This window comes from Podarcis liolepis, assembly GCF_965112155.1.
Source record: "Podarcis liolepis genome assembly, chromosome: 11".
Classification (NCBI taxonomy): Eukaryota; Metazoa; Chordata; class Lepidosauria; order Squamata; family Lacertidae; genus Podarcis; species Podarcis liolepis.
In genome coordinates, this window is record NC_139565.1 from 36792657 (window position 1) to 36818008 (window position 25352).

The 25352-nt window shown below is 40.2% G+C and overlaps 1 protein-coding gene across 2 annotated transcripts in view; it reads left to right on the plus strand.

Moving 5' to 3' along the window:
* Positions 1-25352, plus strand: part of SV2C (synaptic vesicle glycoprotein 2C) — a 91905-nt gene that overhangs the window by 46413 nt on the left and 20140 nt on the right. For both annotated transcript variants that reach the window (XR_014517068.1, XM_083465299.1), the window contains exons 5-12: positions 14377-14510; positions 15424-15513; positions 15744-15854; positions 16197-16285; positions 17309-17473; positions 18237-18370; positions 20069-20272; positions 21770-21929. Coding sequence is in view for 1 of the 2 variants with exons in the window: in XM_083465299.1 (XP_083321425.1) it covers positions 14377-14510; positions 15424-15513; positions 15744-15854; positions 16197-16285; positions 17309-17473; positions 18237-18370; positions 20069-20272; positions 21770-21929 (1087 nt within the window). In the remaining variant the exon portion in view is untranslated. The remainder of the gene's footprint in view (positions 1-14376; positions 14511-15423; positions 15514-15743; positions 15855-16196; positions 16286-17308; positions 17474-18236; positions 18371-20068; positions 20273-21769; positions 21930-25352) is intronic.

Consider the following 25352-nt stretch of genomic DNA (forward strand, 5'->3'; position numbering starts at 1 on the left):
CTAGGCTTGTATGACAGGAGTGTTCTTAGCTTGTCATGCCACAAATTCTACATATGTATCCCTTCCAAATACTATTCATCGAGTTTTAAATGTATATGTCAACCAAACGGGTGTTTCGTTCTTGATTTGGAAGTAAGTGATTTATGGGCATCCAAACACAGGATGTCTTGAAGGGCATAAATGTTGAGATCAAGAAAAGAGAAGCGATTAATCAAAGATGTTAACAATGTTTTAAAGGTATCTGTGATAAGGAAAGAATCTGAGGTATGGCTGAGACACATTTCTTATTATTGGGTTGTTGTTGTTTTGCAAAATCAGTGATATTTAAGGTCTTTCCACAGCCTCTTTTGTTTTGCAGATATGTTTGAAACTAGGTGCAAAGCAAAATCCTCCCTTTTGTGTCAGTTCTGCTCTCTCAGCTTCTTAAAGTTCTTCACTTCTCCAGAGCTATTAAACATCCCTACAATTTGTATATTCTGCTGGAGGACAGTGCTGAAACTGTGTGGGTGAATGAGTAGCGGATGTCCCTCCACCATACTGATGTTCTCTGGTGTGAGTTCCACATGCTCACCTAAGTTTCAGGGAAGACAGTTCATGTGATTCTTTTCTCACCCTTAGTTTCAGGCAGTGTTAGAAACTCAGATATATAAGCTGGGCACCAAATGGCTCCTTAAACCAGGGTTACTGTCACCAAGACGGAATGCCTAGATGCCATTATGGGGCCAGACAACTTGAAAATTGCATTGGTTTCCTTTTGATTGTACTTGCTTTATCCTAACCATATGAATCTCTTTGTTGGAGCATGTGAAATCAAGGCAAAGTTACTACTGGAAAAAATTGTTACATTTGAAATGATCAAAGTATTTGCTTAAGAGTAAAAGCAAAGCAAGACAACAAACCAATCATGTCGTGTAATTGTGCAGATGAGAAAGGTATGTTTAATGAGCATGCCTATAAAAATAAATTACATTAACCCCACCCCCCACACCGCTCTAAAAGGATAGCCAAACAAAGGAATTAGAAAGTAACCTTTTGAAAACAAAGTGCAGTTTTCTATTCCAGTCACTGTTTCCTTGTTACAGATTGTTGTTGGTTGTATACCATGTTTCCCCAAAAGCCTGTGTTTTGTAGTGGGGTGAGAGGAGCAGGAGACGGACCCTGTCAGAGAGTTTCGATTTGCTGCTGATTCCTACATCTCTATTTTTATGCATTTTAAAATGCTGTGACTGAAGAACAGCACTGAGCCAGACCCAATCACGTACTCTCCATAGATGTTGTGGGTATATAAATCTCGGGGGCTGCTAACTCACTCAGCCATAGAACCAGCTCAATTACGTGCTGCAATCCTTGTAATGAGATTTTCAATGGTATCAGCTTAGCATTAACCCACAGTGGCCTGTTCAGCCTTTTTGTTGTATAATTAGAGCATTACCTTTCCAAGTTCATGTTGTCTCTGATCTGCCTTGAACTGTTGTTATCGAAGGTTCAGTGTAAATATTTAATAATGACAGCCCAGTTGCTTTTTTAGAACTAGCCTGTGTGGTGCAGTGTCTAGACTGATACCTAACGCATAGTGAGTGAATTTTCACTGATACACCCAGACAAATCTTGTTCACCACTGGGGTTAGGGATCCTACCTTGGTTTGACAAGATCGCTCCATATCTACCTATATAATCCTCACCAATGTGGAGCTTTTTCCCTTGCAAGATTTAGCGTTATGCCACCTGCCATTCTGGTTCTTGAAGGTTCCATGTTCAGAGAGGTATTGTCCTTGTGGTCTAGGACAGTTCAAGACCATTGCACATGCCTTGTTTACTGTCCATTTTATGCAGTAATTTGTGATAAATGTTTGAGCCCCATGTTGAAGGAGTGGTTAGGGTGTTATGACTCCTACAGGGTTTACGTTTTATTGAATAGCTGAAGGCATGATAGCATGGAGAAAGTAGCAAAATATCTGAGCAATGCCATGAAACTACGTCATCATAAGACCCGAGTGGTACTTTTTAACCTTATTAAAGCTGTATAGTTTGATCTCAAAGCATATGTTTTGATTCATATGTTCCTGTCCTTGTATGCCAATGAAGTTTGTTTGTTTGGTTGTTTTTTAATGAGCAGGTATGCTGTACATATTTTGCTTAAACTTCTGGTGCAGTTTAAAAGCTTACATGTGATCATCAACAGGTATGAACCCTTGTAAAATTAATCATCATGCCTTCTTTACAACTTGTTTTCTGACTAAGACCAGCAGATAAATAACAGAATACTTAGTGCCTATTAACGTATGTCATAGCCATATTTCAGTTGACTTGAGTTGCTAAACTCCCTGTTGGACTGTGGCCAATAGCACAATGGGACCCTGGTATGGGAGTAGGTGTAATTTAATCTCTCTCTCTCTAATTCTGCAGAAAATTTTCAAAAGTCAATGTTCTTGCTATAATGTAGGAAAGAGAGTAAGAAAACTAAAATACAACATGCTTGAAGTTAGTCTTTGCATGTTCTTTATATTCTTAGCTTTCTTTCCTGGTATATAGCAGGCTACCCTTTCTCAGTTATTTATTTGAAAGAAAATAATAATATGATGACTTGCAAGGGAACAGAATTGCTCTACCCAGAGAACATCAATTTAGGATTCTGCTAGGGATACTGAACTGGAGATTCAGGCTGCATATATAACCATACATTCTATGACTTACTCAAAAGAATGCTGGCAACTTTTCTTTGTTAAGGGTGCTGGGAATGGTAGCTCTGTGGGAGTAAACTACAATTCCCAGGATTCTCTGGGACAAGTCACATGCTTTAAAAGTATGGTGTATATGCAGCCTCAGAGTCTTAGCATCATAAAAAGAACATCTTACTACTTGGTAAACTAAAGTGTGGGATATTGCCCTGCTGGAAAAACTAACAAATAAGCTGAGACTCAGCAGTGGCCAGAGAAAAAAGAATGATTTGGTACCTAACCTGTTTGCTCTAGAAACCATATTGGCTTTGAGTCCTGGAAGACCCACCGCGTGTCTTGCAGGCCATTATTCCACCTGGTGTGGGAGGGCAGAGCCCTGACTGAAGCTACAAAAAGCTGAGGTTGCTGAACAGACTTGGGTTGTGTTGTTGTTTGGGGGAGGTTGGGTAGGGAGTTGTTGCTGTTGCTGCTTTTTAAACTTTATTTTAGATTTTGTTGTGATTGATGTGGAAATAGTTCAGTTTGGTTGTGTATGCTTTAATATTTTATTTATTGTTTATGACTGCTTTTGTTATGTTGTAGATATTCTTCATCTTATGAAGGGTAAAGGTAAAGGACCTCTAGATGGTTAAGTCCAGTCAAAGGCGACTATGAGGTTATGGTGCTCATCTCGCTTTCAGGCCGAGAGAGCCAGCTTTTGTCCAGAGCCAGCTTTCTGGGTCATGTGGCCAGCATTCTGGCGCAATGGAACACCATGATGGAAACCAGAGCACACGGAAACACCGTTTACCTTCCCGTCACAGCGGTACCTATTTATCTATTTGCACTGGTATGCTTTCAAACTGCTAGGTTGGCAGAAGCTGGGACAGAGCAATGGAAGCTCACCCCATCACACAGATTCGAACCGCTGACCTTCCGATCGGCAAACCCAAGAGGCTTAGTGGTTTAGACCACAGCGCCACATGCTCCCATGTTGTAAGCCACCTTGAGCAGGGTTTGAACTGTGGAAAGGCGGCATACAGATATAAATATGCATGTATGTAGTTTGTGGTCTGGCTTTATTGGTGGTACCTTGGGTTACATGTGCTTCAGGTTACATACGCTTCAGGTTACAGACTCCGCTAACCCAGAAATATTACCTCGGGTTAAGAACTTTGCTTCAGGATGAGAACAGAAATCTTGCTCCGATGGCGCGGTGGCAGCAGGAGGCCCCATTAGCTAAAGTGGTACCTCAGGTTAAGAACAGTTTCAGGTTAAGAACGGACCTCCAGGACGAGTTAAGTACGTAACCAGAGGTACCACTGTAAATAGTTTCAGGTGCTACCTTCTATATATTCACATACTTCTGGTTTATTTATTTTGGTTTTATTTTGTGTATGTATTTGTTTGACAATGATCTATAGCATGTAGAAGAGCCTAAATTATTAAGTCTGCTACATCTTTCTAAACCCCATCTCAAGAGTGGGACATCGCAGACTTTGTGACTTTAACACTGCCATTTCCCCTGCCCTTCCCCTTCCTGACCCATTATTTTGGTTAACATCAAACCTAGGTAACAGTTCCAAACCTTGCTCATTATTGTGTAACATTTTGGTTAGCCTCCTAAAAAGTATTGTCCAATTATGGATTTTGATACATTAGGATTTATTTGTGTTGATTACGCTTTTACCACATTCTCTGTACTGTTGAGGCTAAATGAAAACAGGCAGCCCCACAGGGGGGTGATATGAAATCTCTTAATTCTTCCATACTAGTTTTCATGAGCAACTCTTATTTGCATTGTCTTTGGAAAAATCTGCATATGAAAGAATTGCTTTGGTTAAAGACTTGCTATAGAGGTGGAAAACTAGAGTGGTGTCTGAGTTGTAGCTCAACTCTCCAATTACATGCGCCCCTGTGTTAATTTTCCTCTAGTAAGGGAAGCAGGACCTTGTGTTTTCTAGTCATTAATAGCCTCCTGATGAACCAAGCATTTCACCTTTTACACCTGCCAGAGTGGCACAGATGGCAGCCTTTTTCTCCAGAGGTCTTGTAGTACACTTGGCTTTCTCTAAGGGATCAGTTTCCCTCTAGTAAATGAACATGTTTACACCAAAACCAACTCCAGTGCTAAAATATAAAAAAAGGAAAATGACTCAATCCATCAATTAGATTGCTAGCCAACTTTTAAAGGTAGTACACTTGGCTTTCTCTAAGGGATCAGTTTCCCTCTAGTAAATGAACATGTTTACACCAAAACCAACTCCGGTGCTAAAATATAAAAAAAGGAAAATGACTCAATCCATCAATTAGATTTCTAGCCAACTTTTAAAGGTAAAAGCCTTCACAAAGCAGATTACAACTTACTTGTTGTATGTTGTACATCCAACACATGGATAATTAAAATAGCAAACAAGAAAGTAGCAATGAAAACTTCAGTCAAAAGCATGCTGCTCTAAGTTTAACCAAATGTAGAGTAGAATAAATAAGCCTTTAAAATCCTACTAAAAGCCAGCAAAGTGGTGGTCGTGGGAAGAGGGCAATCACACTTCACAGGAAATGACATTCCAAAGCAGGATGGCAACCCATAAGGAGGTTGTTTTGGCAATTTTTTAAACACCCCCCCAAATATATTGTTATGAGTTTGTGGGTGCCAGACCCATTCTAACCCAGGGACCCAGCCAGTGTTAAAATGTAAGCTAGGCTGGCTTACTGTGTTCAGTTACCTAATTTCCTGGGTGAAAGGCCATTAAGAAAACAAAGGAAAAGTGATCTGCTATTAAGAGAGCAGAAGAGTCGGGGCTCTGTGCCAGATGGCAAATATATGGGGCATCTCTTCCAGCTCTTAGATAGTTAGAAGGACAAAGCCAGAGTCGAGAATTTAGGAGTTGGCTGTGATGTGACGGAGGAGTAAAGCTGCAGGCTAGAAAGCCAGAGAAGGCAGAACATGAAGATTGATTTCTGCTTGAATCCAAGGCTGTGGCTGTGAATGAAACAAGACCCTCTTGGGGTGCTGATGCTGTGAACCCCAGGTTGCATATATATGCGTAAATAAACCATAGATACCCAAAGACACCACAGTCTCTGCAGTATCTCATATCTCCAAAGGAAAAATGAACCCTGGGTAAGCACCTAGACACCCTGGAAACTTGTACCGCTTGGAGATTGGGGTGGCGTGCAATACCATTTTGGTTACTGGTGATGATTCCATTTAATGAGAATGAGTCAATAAGCAGGGTTGGGGAACCTTTAGCCCTCCCGGTGTTGTTCGAACACAATTCCCATGACTATTTGTTATACTTGTTGGGGCTGATGGAAGTTGTGTTTGACAACATCTGTGGAGGGCACAGGTACCCTATCCCTGCCCTAAAGCAAGTTGGGAGAAAAACTCATTGTGACATTGCTTTCTCGGCTGAAGTTGTAGGATAAAATACATTTTACATATGTGCAGCTACTGAGTGAGCAATTTCTTTTAAATTAAATTTTGTGAGGAGGAACAGATGCCATCATCAAGTGAAGCTACTGAAATGGACTGAAAGTATATCTGGATTGAGCCCTGGTAGTGGAATTGACTCCACTTGCACTAATTTGTTTCTTCCATGCTCCTTTCACATTTTTGAGCACAAATGCAAAGACCAGTAGAAAAGCAGTGAGGGATAATTCCGGACAAGTTACATGTGCTTAGGTGTGTTAATTTGCACATTATTAGTTGTCTAGGTTATTTAGGGGAAGGGCTATAGCTTAGAGGTAAGGCAGGGATGGGGAATTGGATCCAGGCAGTGGATCCTTATATCCACCCCTGTCAACATTGATGGATGGGCAGGAACATCTGTCTGTCAATCACCTGATGTGATAATGATGACAGGTGACTAACACATGTCAACATTCAAAGGAGGTTGCAGCAACTGCTGGTCAATGGTTACAGCCACCTTCTTTAAAGATGTGCTTTCTGTGCTCATTGGAGCTGGCAGCATGCCTTCAAAAATGCTTTCTATATCTGCCAGTCAGCTGATTTGTCCTTATGAGGATATCTGCAGAGGAGGAAATACTTCTAAAAGTGGAGCATCTTCCCATCTGCAGATAAAGCAGTTTGGGTTCAATGCACTTTCTCAGTGACAGCAGTAAGATTGCATGGTCATAACCCATTTTGTTATGGAGCGCAAATCTCAAATATAATGCAACCTCTTGTAGGCATCTTAATGAATGTGAGATGTTTATTAAGTTCAATAAATTTGTACAGTATAGTCCTGCGATGACCCGCCTTAGGTCAGGCTGTGACCCACCAGCTGAAGATTAATGTACTACAATGAGTTGAATTGGAGTTGAATTTAACAACAATAACAAATAAACCCCAAAACTACAGCCCTGGGTTGTTGAACTGGGGTATGCCTTTTTAGAATTAAGAGAGCAAAAGATACAATTTAAAGAAAAGGTGAGCACAGCAGGGAATAGATGGTGCAGAATTTTGCATGTTGAAGGTGATAAAAAAGAAGAATCGTAATGACAAAGCCAAGTAGTTTCACAAGCTGGTTAGTAAATTGCTGTTCTTTTGCCTCTGTTCCCATATAATCATTTTCTACTGTGGGAGTGCTTGCCTGCAGTGATTTCCTGGCATGGAAATCACGCAGTTGTGCTTTATATGCATGTCTGCTCAGCAAACCAGGAACTCAGTCATGGCTCATTATATCCACACCTGACTCAAGCAAAGATACATCAGATCAGCAGCAGTGTTGTAGATAGGGCACTAGAGTTGGATTGAGAGACATGGGTTCATGTTTTGCTCAAGTATTCCTGGCGACTGTAGTCCTGTTGTTCTAGGCCCCAGTTCTCCATGTGTAGAATGTGGAACTCTGAGGCATTGGACACCATCGCAGTGGGGATAAATAACATCAAACACACTTTTAAGGGTTATTCACATAGTTACCCTCATTACCTTTGCGTTGAGAGCAGCATGGCCTCTATGGGAGTCCTCCTGGGTTTCTCATAGTCCTGAATGCAGAGTACTAAATGAGTACCTGATTTAAATCTAAGTGGCTCCAGCTTCTCTCCTGTATATCAGCAATAGCTCTGGCACTCAATTTTTAATAATAGCTGAGGCATCCAATTTAGATTTCTGGGGAAATGTTTCCAAAAGTCGTAATTGCTTTTAAATGTCAGCAAACTGATCCTGAAGTAGAAATTCAATATGTTTTTATAAATAATCCCAGATGAGGGCAAACGTTTAAAAGCATTACTGCCTTCTTTTATTGCATTGCCATTGCTTGTTAACATTAGAAACTAATAGTAACAAGAGAGCCAGACACAGCCCTAGTTTTCACAAATATCTGAGGAGGAGGTAAACCTGTTTCTTGACTGTGCCATTACAGACAGCAGGTGTGTTGTGCTCAAATGAACGAATGATCCACAATACAATAACGCCTGTACGTATATAGAAAGTTATGTCAGAGAAATAGATTCCAGCCTTGCCTTCTTCCTGCTATGGTAGTTTTCTGTAGCCAAGGAACAAACCTCAATTATACTATAACTGATCTGTCAGAATATTAGTATTGTTCCAGTTGTTTATTCAGTTGACAACACACTTGTTGTAATTCAGTATTATTTAAGATACTGAACGAAACCTCTAAGTCCATCAGCAGTGTCTCTCAGCTTCTGTCTGTGCCAGAGTATTTCAGTCTAAACCAAAAAAAGTTTAGTTATTTACTGTAGTATACTCAGAATGTAGGTTGACTTACTATAATAAACTGGTTGTTTTCCCAACAACGTATCTTAAGCTGTGTACATAAAGTAAAGGTAAAGGGGTCCAGTCATGACCTACTCTAGGGTTGCGGCGCTCATCTCGCTTTATTGGCCGAGGGAGCTGGCAAACAGTTTCCGGGTCATGTGGCCGGCATGACTAAGCTGCTTCTGGCAAACCAGAGCAGCACACGGAAGCCGTTTACCTTCCCGCCGGAGCGGTACCTATTTATCTACTTGCACTTTGACGTGCTTTTGAACTGCTAGGTTGGCAGGAGCAGGGACCGAGCAACGGGAGCTCACCCCATCATGGGGATTCGAACCGCCAACCTTCTGAGCAGCAAGCCTAGGCGCTGTGGTTTAACCCACAGCGCCACCCGCGTCCCACTAAAGCTGTGTACATATTAATGGCTTAAAATGCAGCTTAGGTCATTCTTTTTCTCAATTCAGTTAGAGTTTGTTTGGCAGCAAATGCTTTAAAACGTTGTATTTCATAAGAAATGACACGAAGGATACGGATTGTGACTGGGTTGTGTTGACACAGCTTCCCAAACCAGTGGTGGAAGCACACTGGATGCAGAGTGAACTGGAGTGTGTACACAGCCCTTACTAAAGAGTCAGAATCCTTACTGATCTGAATGCTTTAATGGTGCCACCCAGTGGCTGTTCAGCAAACTTCCCTGACTATATTTTTTCTTTAAAACCACACACATTAATCCTGTAATTCTGCTCTTTCTAATAACTCTCTTCAATCTGTGTCCCTCATAGTGATAACAATATGAATAAAAATATTTCAGGTCAGATTTCCTAAATGAAGAGTGGGTGGATGAAGTAATAATTAAAACATGCAGCTCTGTTAAGATTTATTGATTAAATATTTTTTATCTCCTCTTATCTCCTCTCCTTAGCTTTCAACACAACTTACAAATTCTACTTCATAAATCATACTGTAAATCATAAATAAGAAACTACTCATAAACAAATTAAACCGCGCAAGTACATAGCAGTAAAAATAGCAGTACTAACAGCTTCGACCAGTTGATGTGGACCAGTTTTCCAAGCCTATGCACACAGGGTGGATTTAGCCTTGTATCTGAAGTAGAGTAAAATCTATGAAGCTAGTGTGAAAAGGTGCAGAAAAGCCTAACCTGCCCAAATCAAGAGAAGTATTGCTGTTATTAGTTTTCCTATGCCTTTGGTGTTCTGTTCTTTCACAAAATGTTTTGAGAGCCCACAAAGGTCCTTTCTCAACCCCGAAAATGTTCACAGGAGAACCTCTGGCACAGTCCTAACAGATCATTCAATAGCTTTGTTTGCTGGTCTTGTTAAACCATAATTAATGTTTTGTTTTGTTTTTACTGTGAAGGTAGCTCCTTCTTGCTAGCGTACTGGAGGAAAATGTCGCAATTACAGTGGTACCTCGGGTTACATACGCTTCAGGTTACAGACTCTGCTAACCTAGAAATAGTGCTTCAGGTTAAGAACTTTGCTTCAGGATGAGAACAGAAATCGTGCTCTGGCGGCATGGCGGCAGCGGGAAGCCCCATTAGCTAAAGTGGTGCTTCAGGTTAAGAACAGTTTCAGGTTAAGTACAGACCGCCGGAACGAATTAAGTACTTAACCCGAGGTACCACTGTATATGGTTTAGCATTATATCTGAACTGGGTATCACTCCAAACAAACCACAATTTGCTGCCACGTTTTGTTATTGGTTTCCAAATCTTGGTTTGTTTGCACAAACATTTAAATTGGATCTGTTATGACATGACAATTTCACATATATTCATCTGCGGAAATCATGTAAAAGCCATTTCTTTGTTGCAAAATACTGGTACATTCTGCAGAAATTTCCCTTACTCTGTTTTAACAAATATGTTGAAAATGGGGGGTAAACCATATTAAAGAGAAAGCCACTTTCACAGCCTTTGGCTTAATGTTTTAAGTAAGTGATTCTATGTAAATTAGAATCTTCGTACATTTTCCCATTGCCATTGATCTGTCCTACGCTAATACCATTCTGTAATCTGTCACTGCAGGTTAGGTGATTCATTTGGTCATTTCTTGTAATCAGTAGAGTGAGAAGGTGATATTCAATGTGAAGCTGCTGCAGAGGCTGAAAAATGCAGTTACTGTAGGTTTTATTTTACAGCACAGCCTGAGAAAACTGTTCCCAGGATGCACTTGGGCTATTGTTTTAACAACCCGTCGCCCCTTGGAACTTGCTGCTGTTTTCAAGATTAATGACTTTGGAATTCAGCATTTGCAGAGAGCAAGGGTGAAGTTTAAGTCTGCAGAGCTGCATTGCCTTCTAAATGAATCAGACAAAGAACACATATATCTTCCTGTTGTGTCATAGTGAAAGGGTGGTGGATGCAAACTGGTCAGAAGCCAATAACATATCTACATTTGGCACCAGAGTTTATCTTCAAATAAATACATTTGGCATACATTTTTAGAATCAGTTCTAAAATGTCTGTCTCAAGAAGGGCAGCCGTGTTAGTCTGTTGCTGCAAAAATTAACAAAGAGTCTTATGGCACCTTAATGACTTACACATTTATTGTGACACATTTATTGTTATTACTCTTCATGGACTAGAATCACAACCCTGTGTAAATGTATGTTTGGTTCTTTGTATTAAAAATACTTTTAAAATAACAGTTTTTTAAAAAGACACTGGCTCGCTACCCTACCGTAATATGGAAACATGAAGGAGAGCAGACTTGTCAGGATTGAATAAGTGGCAAATGTTATTCCCTGTTGGGATTTTTTTGGGTAATTATACTATTTCAAAACTGCAAGTGAAACATTTCGGACTTGGGTGTGTAGCAAAAGCTTAATTACAACTGACAGAAGGAAACATCTGACACAATTATTAGGAATCCTCTGAATCAAGCCCTTGGATTTATAGGTGTCTAGGTCTGTAGGTATTGAATGGTTGGTTTTTATATTTGTTTGGATTGTGGAGCTATAGAGGAAGTCAGAGGATATTGTTTACTTTCATCTGTAGTCACTTTTTATATCAGTATAACTTGCTTGACATAAAAGAATCCGCTTGCAAAGTGGAATTGCTTTTGGGAATCAGGTTTATCCCAGGTTGCTGCCAACTTCCGTAGTACAAACATGACACCTCATTTTTGCAGATTAACCACACTCTACCTTGTAGTCCAGCATCCTGCCCCACCCTTCCACATATTCACGACCATGCTACTTTCTCTTAAATCATACTGTCTAGTAACAGCGAAGCCTTTCTGGAATAGCAGGTATTCTTGAGGAAGTGGTAAAAATCTGCAACTGCTTCATGTTCTCTGTATCTGCCGTCAGGTGGAATGTTAGCTGCATTTTGTGACTTTGTGTTAGCTTTAGAATGAATTGCGATGTTTGCATCAGAATGTATGACCAGCTATACTGAAGCAGCAGGGGATTCTTTCCTGCAGTCACTCTTAAAAGTAGAAATAGAAATAAGGCTTGATAGAGGAATGTTACCAGTGTGGCAGCCCCATGGAAATTATCCCATAGTGTTTATTTACAATCCCTGGCTGTGTTCACACGTAATGATAAGCCAAACCATGATGATGAGTGAATGCTTGAACTCCTAAGGTTTGGCTACAGCTTGTGGTTGAGAGGGAGCTTAACCATGAGACCAGGTTCTCTCAACATGCTAAGCCAAACCATGGTTTAGCTGCCACACTGCACTGAGCTAAAAGGACCAAGGAGGAAAAAAGCAGGGTTCAAGTGGCTCTTTGGGTGCAAGCAAGTTTGCATGATTCCAGTAAGTCATAGTTTGGCTTACCATGTCACAGAAACCAGACCATAATGTAACCCAGTAATGTGGCTTCATGCTTTTGTGAGTTTTTCTATCAGTGGCAGAAGAGGCATAAACAATGATGGTACTACAACTTTTAGTGAACATATTTAAATGCTACAGAGAACAAAAACTTACCACAAAGATTCCATGTCTCACAGCAAGTCTGTGACAGGTATAATGCGTCCCGCTGGAAGCAGTTAGCATGAACAAAGGTAGCAAATTCCTGATAATGAAGATTGGTCTGGAAATCACTCAAATATAATCCTAATTTACCTACTTCAGTGTGGCTAATTCCTGTGATAGTGCCAGTGAATTTGTGGATTCTGTGGGTCTGAAAACCATGGGCCTAAAATAGACATTTTATGCAGGTCTTTTGTTTTACTGACTATATCTTCCCTGTGCAACCAAGATAAGTGCTATAAATATAGCAGTTGCAGTTTTAGAGTTTTCCCATAGGATTTTGTTTGCAGGACAAACAGCCTTGCTAACTTGTACATATTGGCTGTGTGATACATAAGTACATGCAACGTGATTTGTTAAAGCTAAAGTATTGACTGGATTTAGCTCTTATCCTTTATTAAATAATTACAAAGAGCTGAGCACAGGAAAGAGATATTGCAGATTCAGAATTTACTTAACCTTTATGTTCATTTCTATGAAGATTAATTTTATTGATAATTAGGGCTAGTGTGTAAACCAGTGTGATTCCCTTTATTTTTAATATGATGTTTGGTATGAGAAAGACAGCTTCATTTCCTTGTGCACATCTGATTGAGCAATCAATATCTTTGCTAATTATCACTTTTGATGATAGCTTGTTAGATCAGACTTTCTGTGAGAATGTGTGCATGGCAAACGTGCAGAGAAATAATTGATTCACTTTTCAAAGACAACTAACCAGCAACTGTATGTCAATTTAATCTTTAGCCTGACTTTGAATTTCTTAAAGGATGATGGTAAAAAACCAGAACATGCAGAGCTCCCAGACAGCTTTCAATCTCCATTTGCAGGAAGTAATTTTTTAGAAGACAAAAGGGGGAAAAAAGTGAAATCAATCTTTTCTATGAGAAAAACCATATGCAGCATGAAACGTGCTGCTTTTAGTTGAGTGATGACATGCTGATGCCAAGAAAAAATGAATGTGAAGTTGTGAATGAGCTAAACAGCATATATATTACCAAATATGATCTTGTAAAAGACTATAAGCCTGGAATGTGGTCTAAGAACACATTATACATCCAATTTGCTGAATCTAAGCATGTCCAGGTTTGGTCAGTGCCTGGATGAAAGACCTTGGGTTCCATGATGGCAGGCAGGCAGGCAGGCGTTACATTACATATGCTAGTGCTTGGAAGAGTACTCTTCCTTCCTTTTTCCTGCTGAAACTATGATGGGAACAACAAGAGATGCTGTTGTGGTGTAATGTTTTGCACTCCCTCCACCTAAATTCAGGTGTAAATGTGTGTAAATAAACCATATTTCTTATGCAGATAGGTAGCCGTGTTGGTCTGCCATAGTCAAAATAAAAAAATTCCTTCCAGTAGCACCTTAAAGACCAACTAAGTTAGTTCTTGGTATGAGCTTTCGTGTGCATGCACACTTCTTCAGATACACTGAAACAGAAGTTGCCAGATCCTTCTATATAGTGAGAAGGTGGGGAGGGGTATTACTCAGAAGGGTGGTGGGAATGGGAGATTGGCAGATAGCTGAGATGAGCCTGTTGACGACTCTTAACAACTGTAATAGGTCTTACAGGAAAAGGCAAGGGGTGAGAAGGTGGGAAATGGCTTAGTCATGTATAATGAGATAAGAATCCAATGTCTCTGTTCAGACCAGGTCTCTCCATGGTTTTAAGTTTGGTAATGAGTTGCAATTCAGCAGCTTCTCTTTCCAGTCTATTTCTGAAATTCCTTTGTAGTAAAACAGCTACTTTGAGATCTTGTATAGAATGTCCTGGGAGATTGAAGTGTTCTCCTACTGGAACAGAGAAACCAGTAGGAGAACACTTCAATCTCCCAGGACATTCTATACAAGATCTCAAAGTAGCTGTTTTAAAAGGAATTTCAGAAATAGACTGGAAAGAGAAGCTTCTCATGATCAACAAAGTCAGCCATACAAAATATGCCATGTTTCTAAGGCATTGCCCTTTTATGTGTGCGTGTGCTTTCTCCCTTATCCAGGATGGAGTTTCAGCATGGGATCTGCTTATCAGTTTCACAGCTGGAGAGTGTTTGTTATTATGTGTGCTCTGCCCTGTGTTTCCGCTGTGGTGGCACTTACTTTCATGCCAGAAAGTCCAAGGTTCTTGCTTGAGGTAAAATGCCTATATTATTAAACAACTTGAGTTTATCTGGGGCTTCAGGTCAGACATGGAGACTCTGCTGTCTAGATGACCATTAAGATAAATCAGACTCATGGGGACTGGGGCAGGGTCTTTTCATCAGTGGTGGCCCCACATCTTTGAAACCCCCTCCCTGGAGAACGTTTGGTTCCTCCTTGGTGGTTTTCAAAAGAGCTCTAAAGGTCTGATTCCACAAAACTTTATGGATTTTTTAAAACTGTAATTTTCTTGGTTCTAAATCTTGTTTTGTAAACTGCCTTCTGAAGGTGTGGCTCTAAAAGATGGAATAAAAATAACTGAAAAGGTAAAATAACTTTATGTACACCAGAAAAGTTCTAACCCCTGGATCTGCTGGCTGGAGGGAGTTAGGTGCTTCTTTGCCTTTTAGGAAGTCCTGTATACTGTATGCTCTGAAGACATAGATATTTTGCTAGCAGTGCTCTCACCTGTGTTTGGCCAGAAGAAGGTAGAGAGACCCCAGCATTGGGGCCACCACCTATGCAAGTCGGAACTAACCCCCCCCCCCCTGCGCACATTTGAACCAATGGGAGGAATTTTTAAAAAGATCCATCAAAGTCCCCCAAAGTCAAACCAGTAGGACTTTGGAAGTGGCAGCTGATATGCCATTTCACACATGTGACAAGCACTCAATATACCACACCACACAGTTTAAAATCAGCTAAAAAGGGGAGCAGCTGGTGAATTCTGAGACTATAGGAGGTATGGTTATCAGTTTTTTCCAAGGGAATAATGATTGTGAGTGAGGCAGGAAAGGTCAATTGCTTAGCTATTATAACTTCTCAGCAATCTCAGTTCCCACATGTTACTCTTCAATTTCTATTTTAATATATATGTGTCCATTTACCAAATGTCTTCATATATGTAGGTTGGGAAACATGATGAAGCTTGGATGATTCTCAAACAAATTCATGATACAAACATGAGAGCTCGTGGTCAGCCTGAAAAAGTTTTCACAGTAAGTTGTTATTTGCACCATTATGCCTCATTAGCCCAACATCACTTAAAATTTAGATGGTTATAGTTACTGGGAAGCATGGAAAGTGTCCCTTTTTTCTTAAGGTAAACAAGACAATTAAGACTATCTATCACAGGTGGAAGTTGTTTGCCTATCCTTATTTGCATAATATCAAATAATGTTTGCTAAGGGGAAAGAACATAAAAATCTTTTTTTCCCCCCTCACATAGGTTAACAGGATAAAAACTCCCAAGCAAATAGATGAGTTTATAGAAATAGAAAGTGATACAGGAACCTGGTACAAGCGGTGCTATGTCAGAGTGCGTACAGAGCTGGATGGTGTAAGTAAATAATTTGAAAAATATTATTTGCACTGAATATGAAAGCAGAACTATAGAAATGTAACCATTGAAGATTGTTGTTAACCTCAGAAAAATTATTTGAAGACGATGTGCTTTAGTTTTTAAAAAGAATGAATAAATGCTCTCTGCTGCCATGCTCACCAGGGATGTTCGAGATGATGGTGTCTACTTTGATTTAATACATTGCTTTTATCCAATGTTTCTTCCCAATAATTTCAATTTAGCATATATGATGATGATGATGATGATGATGATTATCCTTTTCATAGTACTCTAAATTGAAATTTAAAAATAAATGTTTATTTTCTTCATCTTTCACAGATTTGGTCAACTTTTATGAGGTGTTTCACTTATCCCGTCAAGGACAGTACAACCAAACTTGCAGTAGTATGGTTTACTCTTTCTTTTGGGTAAGAGCAACAAGACACACATGAAGTGGTTGTAATACTGATTAAGCAAAACAGAAAAGAAAAAAATAGAGCAATTTTTGTCAAGTATTAAATTTTCACAGCTGTCAATAGAAGATCATGTCTTCTATTGGAACATACATGTATGGAACATACATGTTTTTACATATGAAGTCTTTCTACCAAGTCCTCTCTCTGAAACACACTAAGTTTGGTGTTGTATAAAGTAACTCCAGAACATAGGAAGAATTACAGATATCAAAGAGAGCATTTCCTCCAATATAAAACTATGAGGTAAAAAACACATTAGCACAAAATGGATTGTTTTGGATGTAGCATTAAACCATGGTTTAGTGTTACAAGAATGATACCTAGGCTGCACTGGGCTCATATGGTTCTTCCTTTGGGGGGGGGCACAGCTGTGAGACAGAATACAGAAGCATTTGCTTTTATTTTTGCTTAGCTGAATTTTGTTGTGTCATCCCTACCAGAAGAAACTGCCGTTATTCTTACCTCTGGTTAGTAGAAACAAGGCAACTTCAAAACATATTTGATGAAGTTGGTTTGTTTTCACTAACCAGAGTTAAGATTAACCACAGTTTAAGGTTTGGACAACCTGCTAAATTATGGTTAATGAATCTTTATTTGCATCAGCCACCAGCCATAGTATTAAAACAAAATGCAGTGTAAAGAGGATAAAGGTAAAAAGTTAACTATATAAAATACATTTTGGGAGTTTGGATCAATAGTCAAATAATGGATGTTTTTCTTATAGAAATTGAGCTTCAGATTTCCTCGTGACCATGTTGGGGGCAACGTGCAAGCCAATAGTTTGGCTTCTCAGCACTAAATGGCAGTTTGTTATTTTTTCCAAATGCAACCAATTTTAAAACATCACTTGTTTATCAGTGTATATGCAACAAAACACAAGTGTATTGTGTGTTTCAGCGAAGTTTTAAGAAATCTAATTCTTCTGTACCGCTTTGACACTAGATTCATTGAAATTGTATCTATTGCTTTTCACAGATACTATGGATTGTCAGTCTGGTTTCCAGATGTGATTAAGCATCTACAAGCAGATGAGTATGCTTCTAGAAGGAAGAGTTTTGAAAATGAGATAATAAAAGACTTTGACTTCAACTTTACATTGGAAAATCAGATTCACTACAATGGAACATTCGTCAATGACAGGTTGAGATAAATTAAATAAATTAAATCAGAATTAACTTTATGAAATAAAGAAATAGTAGTGTGCATCAATATCCAGACTCCTCTCCATCCTCCTACAATCAGTCTTCATCCTTAATAGTTGTTATGGTTCCTTTGACCATGCTGTCTTTGAAGATACTACTTCCATAGTTTGAATTACTAGCATGCAACATTTGAATTGAGTGATGAATTATTGGCATCCATCTGTCTTGAGAGACAATGGAGTACACCTCTGGGGTGAAGCCAAACTGCTGCATCAGTAGCACTGAAGTAAACCCTGGGGTGTGAATCTGGGCAGTGTGTATGGAGGTCCTGGGCTGCCCAGACCACAAGACTTCCATCTCAGCCTCACTGATGTGGTCCAAAGGAAAGCAGAGCAATACATTAGGCACCAGCTTGGCTGCAGGAGTTACTAGAAGGAGGCATGCAAGGTGCCATCCAACTGTCTTAGGGACCCCACTCCATATTTGAGTAGTATTTATTCCTTAAGGGTGTATGAGGTGTTAGGGGAGGGGTAATACCTCTGGTGAGGGACACATTGTGCTCCTTCTGGGGTAGTTTGTCCACCTTTGGCCCCTACCCTGCACTGAGCTCTCACCTGTGGCTCCTAGAAGCTATCAGCATCCAACAGTGGCCCCATTCCAGGAAATGGCTTCGACTGGCCAGCTAAACCAGGTGAGAATAGCCTCTTGTTGTTCACGATGACCGTAAAAATCTGACTGTAAAAATCTCTTCTGTTGCTCAGGTTCACAATGATGAAATTCAAAGCGGTTACATTTCAAGATACTGTCTTTAACACCTGTTATTTTGAAGATGTTACTACGCTGAATACGTATTTCAGGAACTGCACTTTTGTGAGGAGCATTTTCTTCAACACAGGTATGCTTTGCAGGAAGGAAACTCATTGTTTGCTGTCCAAATTCATGGGGGTTCCATTTTCTCAAGCATTTCTTTCCAGGAGTAAAGCAGTCATAGATGATTGCAATGAAATACAAAACAAGTTTTAAAAAAACACTTTCTCTGTGTTCCTACTAACTGTTTTATGTTGAATTGATATCTGGGCTTGTAAACTCTACCATGTCATCTATGTTATGGCCAAGCTTCCATGTCCATTTTAATGAGGGAGATTTAGCTGCACCTGGTGTATAAAATGAAGGAAAGAACCCAGCCAACTAACCCTGAGCCCCTCTGTCATGAAGCAGTTTCTGAGGCTCTCTGCTTATTGAATCATGGGGAAAGGGTAAAACCTTTGCAGCTGAGGTCAGGTTGGGTCAGGTCAGGTCAAACTTCTATGCTTCTGGTCAAAGCCCTTTGCAAAAATTCAGACAGGCTCAGAGATATATTAGGCTACAAATCACTGAGGTATTTGAGTCAACAGTGGGAGGGAACATTCATGATTTCAAATGGGCAATGTGTAGCTATCTATCTTCCATGTATGTGGTCATTTATCTGTGTAATGTGTAAACCACTCTGCACATTCTGACATCTGTGCCTTTGGGTGCATTTAAAGTAATAGGAACTTGGGGCTTCTATGAGGTAGAACCCCCCACTTCTGGAATTCCCAGCCCAGTTTTCTTCTGATACACAAGAAGATTTGATTTAAAATGTCTATATATCACATTTCTTTTCCAAAGCAATTTACAGTAATGATTCCTTAAAAAAACAAAAATACAATTTAAAAACAGATAAACAGCAGCAAGAAAGGTATCTACAATCAGAAAGACAAGCCACCAGTTACTCATCCAAAACCTTAGATGATAAAAAGGTATTAAGCTGTCATCTAAATCATAACAGGATTGGTGCCTTCCCCAGCCTGCCTGAGGATTACGTAAGCAGGGGCCTATACCTGAAAAAGCCCTCTTTGGGATCCCCATCCATTTGAGCTCTTGAAGGCAGGACACTTTGAGACCCAAACTGGACATCAATGCAATCAGCACATACCTTTCTTCTAATGTAAATAGCAGCTGTGGGTGGTTGAGAAAGCATTGGGACCATGAAAATATTAAAACCTTGGTTTACCAGACCTTTTGCAGAGAACTAAAGAGTTAACATGATTCAGTACTGGTCAGTGAGGCAGTAAAGAATTTGTGGCATTGCATATCTGGCTTCTAGTTGGCCAAAAGCAGGATGGGGTGGGGCATGGCAGGGAAGCAGAAACAGCAGATTTATTTATTTTTATTTAGGGGAATGTGCAGTCCTACACTGGATAAGGAGATTGCACACCCTCCCCCAAAAAGGCATTGAGTGTGACTTGTGAATGATGGGTGTGAATAATGTTACAGTGCAGTCCTATATAGATCTACTCAGGGAGTAAGTTCCATTGAGTTTAATGGGACTTACTCCCTGAGATGCAGATCACACCAATCTGCCACTAGGTTCCGCATATGACTGTCCTGGAAGCATATAGTATCGATAATTACATCTAATTCGTTATCTGGAAAAAAAGTCCATTATCCCACATACAAAAGTTTGTTGTTGTTGTTTTCTATCAGTTTTTGAAATGTTTTAAAACAGATGAATTCCTAATTTGAACAAATTGTGAATTCCTGATATTGTTCATTTTCTTCATTTCCATAGATCTTGAACCATATAAATATCCTGGCAGTCAATTTGTAAACTGCACATTCATTCACAACAAGACAGGATGTCAAATATCCTTTGACGATGATTACAGTGCCTATTGGATTTACTTCGTTAATTTCCTGGGGACTTTAGCTGTACTACCAGGGAATATTGTCTCCGCTCTTCTGATGGACAGAATTGGGCGTTTAACAATGTTAGGTATGAACTTTGCATGAAAATGGATTTTAAAAAATATTATCCTTCACAACCCTACTTTTAAGAATTTCCTGCGAGGGGAGGGATAACTGTTTCCTCAAAAATACTTAATTGGTATATTCGAAATACCCTACAAAAATATTTGAACATAATCTTCTGGAAGTCTCATGTGTGGTGGGAACTGGGGTGGTTGGTAAGATTGGGGCTGTGCCCTTGCACTGACAGAAGCACTGCCACCAGTCTGTCGCTCTCACTGGGGCACACAGACTCAGAGACCTGTAGAGTTGGAACATGCATGACGCTGTCCAATCAAGCAGCAATAGCGCAGGTGTTGGGAGTGACTCTTCCCTATCCTCTACTGATGAACTCTGCAGATAAACAGAAAGAAGTCTAGCTAATTATCTTTACAAGTCCAGGGTAAAATTGGACAAGCCAATGGTTTTGTTTGTTTGTAATTGCAGAAGGTTGTGTGCCTGAGCCAGGGAATGGTCCTATGGACAGTGCAAGCCTATATATGTATATTCAGAAGTAAATCCCATTGAGTTCAGTGGGACTCATTTCCAGGTAGCTAGACATAGTCTTTCTCTTCTTTTTTCCTATTCAATAGCAACCCACAGCCCACACTAGCCGATTCCAAAAAAGCTGCTTTTTCACTTGCATGCTGAAAGATTTGGATATTTGTATTTCATTTTCCTGTGAGTGGGAAAGCAGCTCAGGGTAATTAACTGGGGAAAATGGTGAGAGGAAATGATTCAACAACCTTCTTGCTTTTCCTTTGATCAAACTCACAGGCTCCTCCTCCCTTTCCTTTTTAAATAGCCAGGAGATTATTACAGAAGTGTCTGGCATGTAATATATTATTTTATTTATTTATTCTTATACTGCCCTATACCCATAGATCTCAGTGTGGTTTACAGTACAAATATATAATATAAAGATTGGTTCTAAAATCACTTCTATAGGCGAACTAATCACTCTTTGTCACTAGTACTCAAATCTTTGGCATTCCAGACTGGGCAGAGCATTCTCAAGGCGCAGAACTTGTTCCCTTGGGGTTCCTAGGTCCAACTGGGCCCTTATAACCTCCCTAAACGAACTGCCCCTCCAAGGCAGTTAAGATAGCCCTCTGGCCTGGAGCCTAGCATTCTGTAACCTCTCTGTTAGTTTCTGCCAGGGAGGGGTGCACCGATGAGCAATGTTTTGGGGGCTGCAAGAACCTTGGTGACAAGAGTGCAGGACCCTTGGGAATCTGGCTCAGGGATTGCTGTATTTAGGGGTCTTTGCCTTTTCCTACCTGTTGGGTTCAGACTTGATGTCGTGGGCTATTTGCCTAGGTCCAGTAATTCTACAGGTGCTTCTGGCTCTCACAGCCTGCCTCAACACTTTGCGTTGATATCCAGGATACTGTTTGTGATTTGGAGTCATGCCAGCCATGTGGCATTTCTTTGAAAGGCTCGTGACAAAATCAATAGTGATTCTTTCCTTTCCCCTTGAATGCAGGTGGTTCTATGATTCTTTCTGGAATTAGCTGCTTCTTCCTGTGGTTTGGTACAAGTGAATCCATGATGATAGGCATGCTGTGTCTGTACAATGGCCTCACCATCTCGGCGTGGAACTCCCTTGATGTTATCACTGTGGAGCTTTATCCTTCAGACAGGAGGTATACTCTTAAATACTTGGCTTTCTAAAGCATTCTGAATCATAATTCAGAAACATGTTAGGCACAGATTAAAAGATCAGAACCTCTTATTAATGGTTTGCTTGTCTTTAAAGGAGACAAATAGGTAGGAATAAACAGGTAGTTTTCATAATGGAGGCAAGTAAGTACTTGGGTCCCCTGATGGTGTGCATTTGGGACCAGGGCTATTCGACGTATTCATAAATTATCTGGACTTAGAGTGAACAGAGTATTTCCTAAGCCTTTCCTCTGACATTGACCACTGTCAGGCAATGTACTAAGCTGCACAGACAATTTGGATTAACCCCAGTGCAGCTATTGTTACAGTCAGCAGCAGATAAACTTCAACCTTTTGCTTTCAGATTAGTAGTGCTGTGGTTATTTATAAATCAAAAGCACTTTGCTTTTATAGCACTTTGTTATCATAAAACTTCCTCAAAGTGTCCCACTATCAAGCTTTAATGTAGTATTAAAATAAACCCTCTTTAGAAGGGAGCCTTTTCCCTTTTTAGAATTTATGAACATAATGGCCACAATCAAAGAGTTAGGAGCACTTAAGACCCTCTCCTCTCCCTATTGCCCTTGCAGTTCTCATTTAAGAAAAATGTTCACACAGTTCAGCATCAAAATAGGAGAAGAAAACCTCAAGGTGCTGAAGGCTGATTCATTTGAAAAACAAACAAACCCTTTGGTAAATGTGGCGCCTAATATGTTTTAAGCAGTTACTCTTCATCAGTGACAATGATATATGCCAATTTTCAACATGAGAAGTCATTTTATTCTCAGCACTCATTTGTTGTTTTACCACAATTGGTGCTGGCTGGTGCCCATTGGGACTAGCAGGGTGGAAGACAGGCCACCAGCATGTGGAGCCAGAACCAATGACAGTCAGAGTCAACTCATTCTAGGTTTCTCCCCATCTGAGCTCTACAAGGGCAGAGTTGTAGCTAAGGAGGAGGACACTGGTAGCCATGGATACGTTCTGCACTGGTTGTAAGAAGGTAGGCAGACTGAGGTTGGTGAGGCAGTGACCTGTTTGCCTGCAGACTAGTATCCACTGACCCCCAACTCACCATTGGCAAGGCATGGGGAAGGAAGCTATTACTAGGCAGGTCTGGTAGGCTACTGTAGAGGCATGCCATGCGACTTTTAACTGGTATCTCATTCAACTCTTAACCTTTTTGAAAAACCATGGTCTATTTCTTGGCCCATTGTCTTATATTTCCAAATGTGAGTTGTTTGCAATCCATTCACATCTAAGGCTCACTTGCCATGCTCATGAAACAAGCAGAATAGAGACTTATCCCTGTTTCTGCATGTCCCATGCCTAGAAAGGACTGGCCTGAGATGTTTTCTACTTGTCTCATGCTTCCCAGGCATGGGTCCAAGCGGTTTTCTGCTGGTCCTGCCACTTTCCCCAGGAAAACCCGCTCTTTAGAGTTTCTTTGGAACAAATGTCAATCTGCAGCAAACCCAATTGATGTTTGCTCTGATTAAGTGGTAACAGATTTTCATGGGGGAAAGCAGTGGAACAAGCGGAAGTTTGGATCAGCCCTTAATTGAACTATTTTGAGCTGTCTTGCAGATGCAAGTCGTAGACCCTTGCAGATATAAACCATGATACATAAATGGTTTTTCACATGATAAACACAAACCGTCCAAGAATGGGAATTGAAGCAAGCAGATGCATTTATTTCATGTTTCTTCTGGCTAGCTCAAGCTCCATTTGATGGGCGCATGGCATTTATTCTGTCTTGAGAATGAATTGATGGACTCTTGGCACTTAAAAAAATACTGCATTTTAATAATAATAATAATAATAAATTTTATTTATATCCCGCCCTCCCCAGCCGAAGCTGGGCTCAGGGCGGCTAACAACACTAAAATAGTGCAACATTGCTTGTGTTTTATTACAACCATTTAATAAGCTAAATAATTGAACACATTTCTCTACTTGCATTGGGTTTTTGCACTTCATTTTGTGTTAGGATACACCAGGGTTTCCCAAACTTGGGTCTCCACCTGTTTTAGACTATAATTTCCATCATCCATAACCATTGGTCCTGGTAGCTAGGGTCCCTAGGGATGGTTGGAAAATTGTAGTCTAAAACCAGCTGGAAACCCTGGGATACACTTTCATTGTTGGTGTAGGCCCAACGACCACCCTTTTTCTGTTTGATTTAGGGAGGGAACAAATGTATTAGCTGTTCAGTGGAGTCTTCTCTTAGTACTGTGGCCCACCAGATGTTGCTGGACTAGAATTCCCATCTTTTCAGACCATTGGCTTTGCTGGTTTGGGGCTGATGAGATCGGTAGACCAACATCTGGTTTCCCCACTCCCACCTTAATACCTTCTTTTTAAAAAACCACCACAAAGATTCTCCTTTCTTGGTTGTAAATTTATTTATGGGCTATGATAAACCCTGTCTTTAAACCTATAATGTCATAATTTTGAACTGTGAGTTTTTACTGCCACCTTGTGGAAATGGAATACAAGAGTGTCCAACTCCGTTTCCAATCATATTATCCACTCCTGGCATATAATGTTATCCAAAGGCAAAACTGATGACACTCCTGTATTCTTCAGCCTAAGGTTACCAGATTTTCCCCCCAATGAATCTGGGGACACTTTTCAACTTCAATGGATTTTGTATGGGGACTGATTTGTAAATCCGGGGACTGTCCCCGGGAAACGGGGACATCTGGTAACCTTACTTTAGCCTCTTTTTATGGCTTAGGCAACGCTCAGATCCTGTTTCTCTGTGAAGCAAGCTGTAATAATGCGTTCCAGAAGCTCTGCCTGGCTGTAGTTTTTCACCAAACACATATAAAACGTCGTCAGTCTTGCTAGTTATCTAATAAAAAAATATTTATTTCCTCCATTTACTCTACATCTCACCTCCTGTAGTCTTGGGAAGTCTTTTGAAATTCTAGGCTGACACATTGCCATATTTTCTTCTGTTCCACATCTGTGGTTTCAGACTAGAAGTACAAAAGAATCATATCACACCCTCACTGTGGGGTTTTTTCTTTTTCTTTCAAATTTTATTATATTCTCTTTCTGGTCAGACAGAGTGTGGAATTTTACCCTGCTTATCTGTCCACGGCTCTCCTAATCTTTCTTGGCTGTCTTTATTTGTAAGCTACTGCAGTGTATTTTGCTTCAGATATGATCTCAGGGAAGACTTATATGTAATATAATCCTGATTTTTCTCCCCCCAATCTGCTTCCTTGAACTTGCGCTCTCAGTAGCTGGTGTCAGATAATCTCAGCAGGTATAGCTTTTAAAGGCTTTAAAATACAGGGGGAACCCATTTTATTAACTTGTTCAGTTTTCTGAATGTGGAACCAGAAACTTCTCTCAAACCCCAACCTTGGGATCTAAATAAATACTCACTAGGTGCC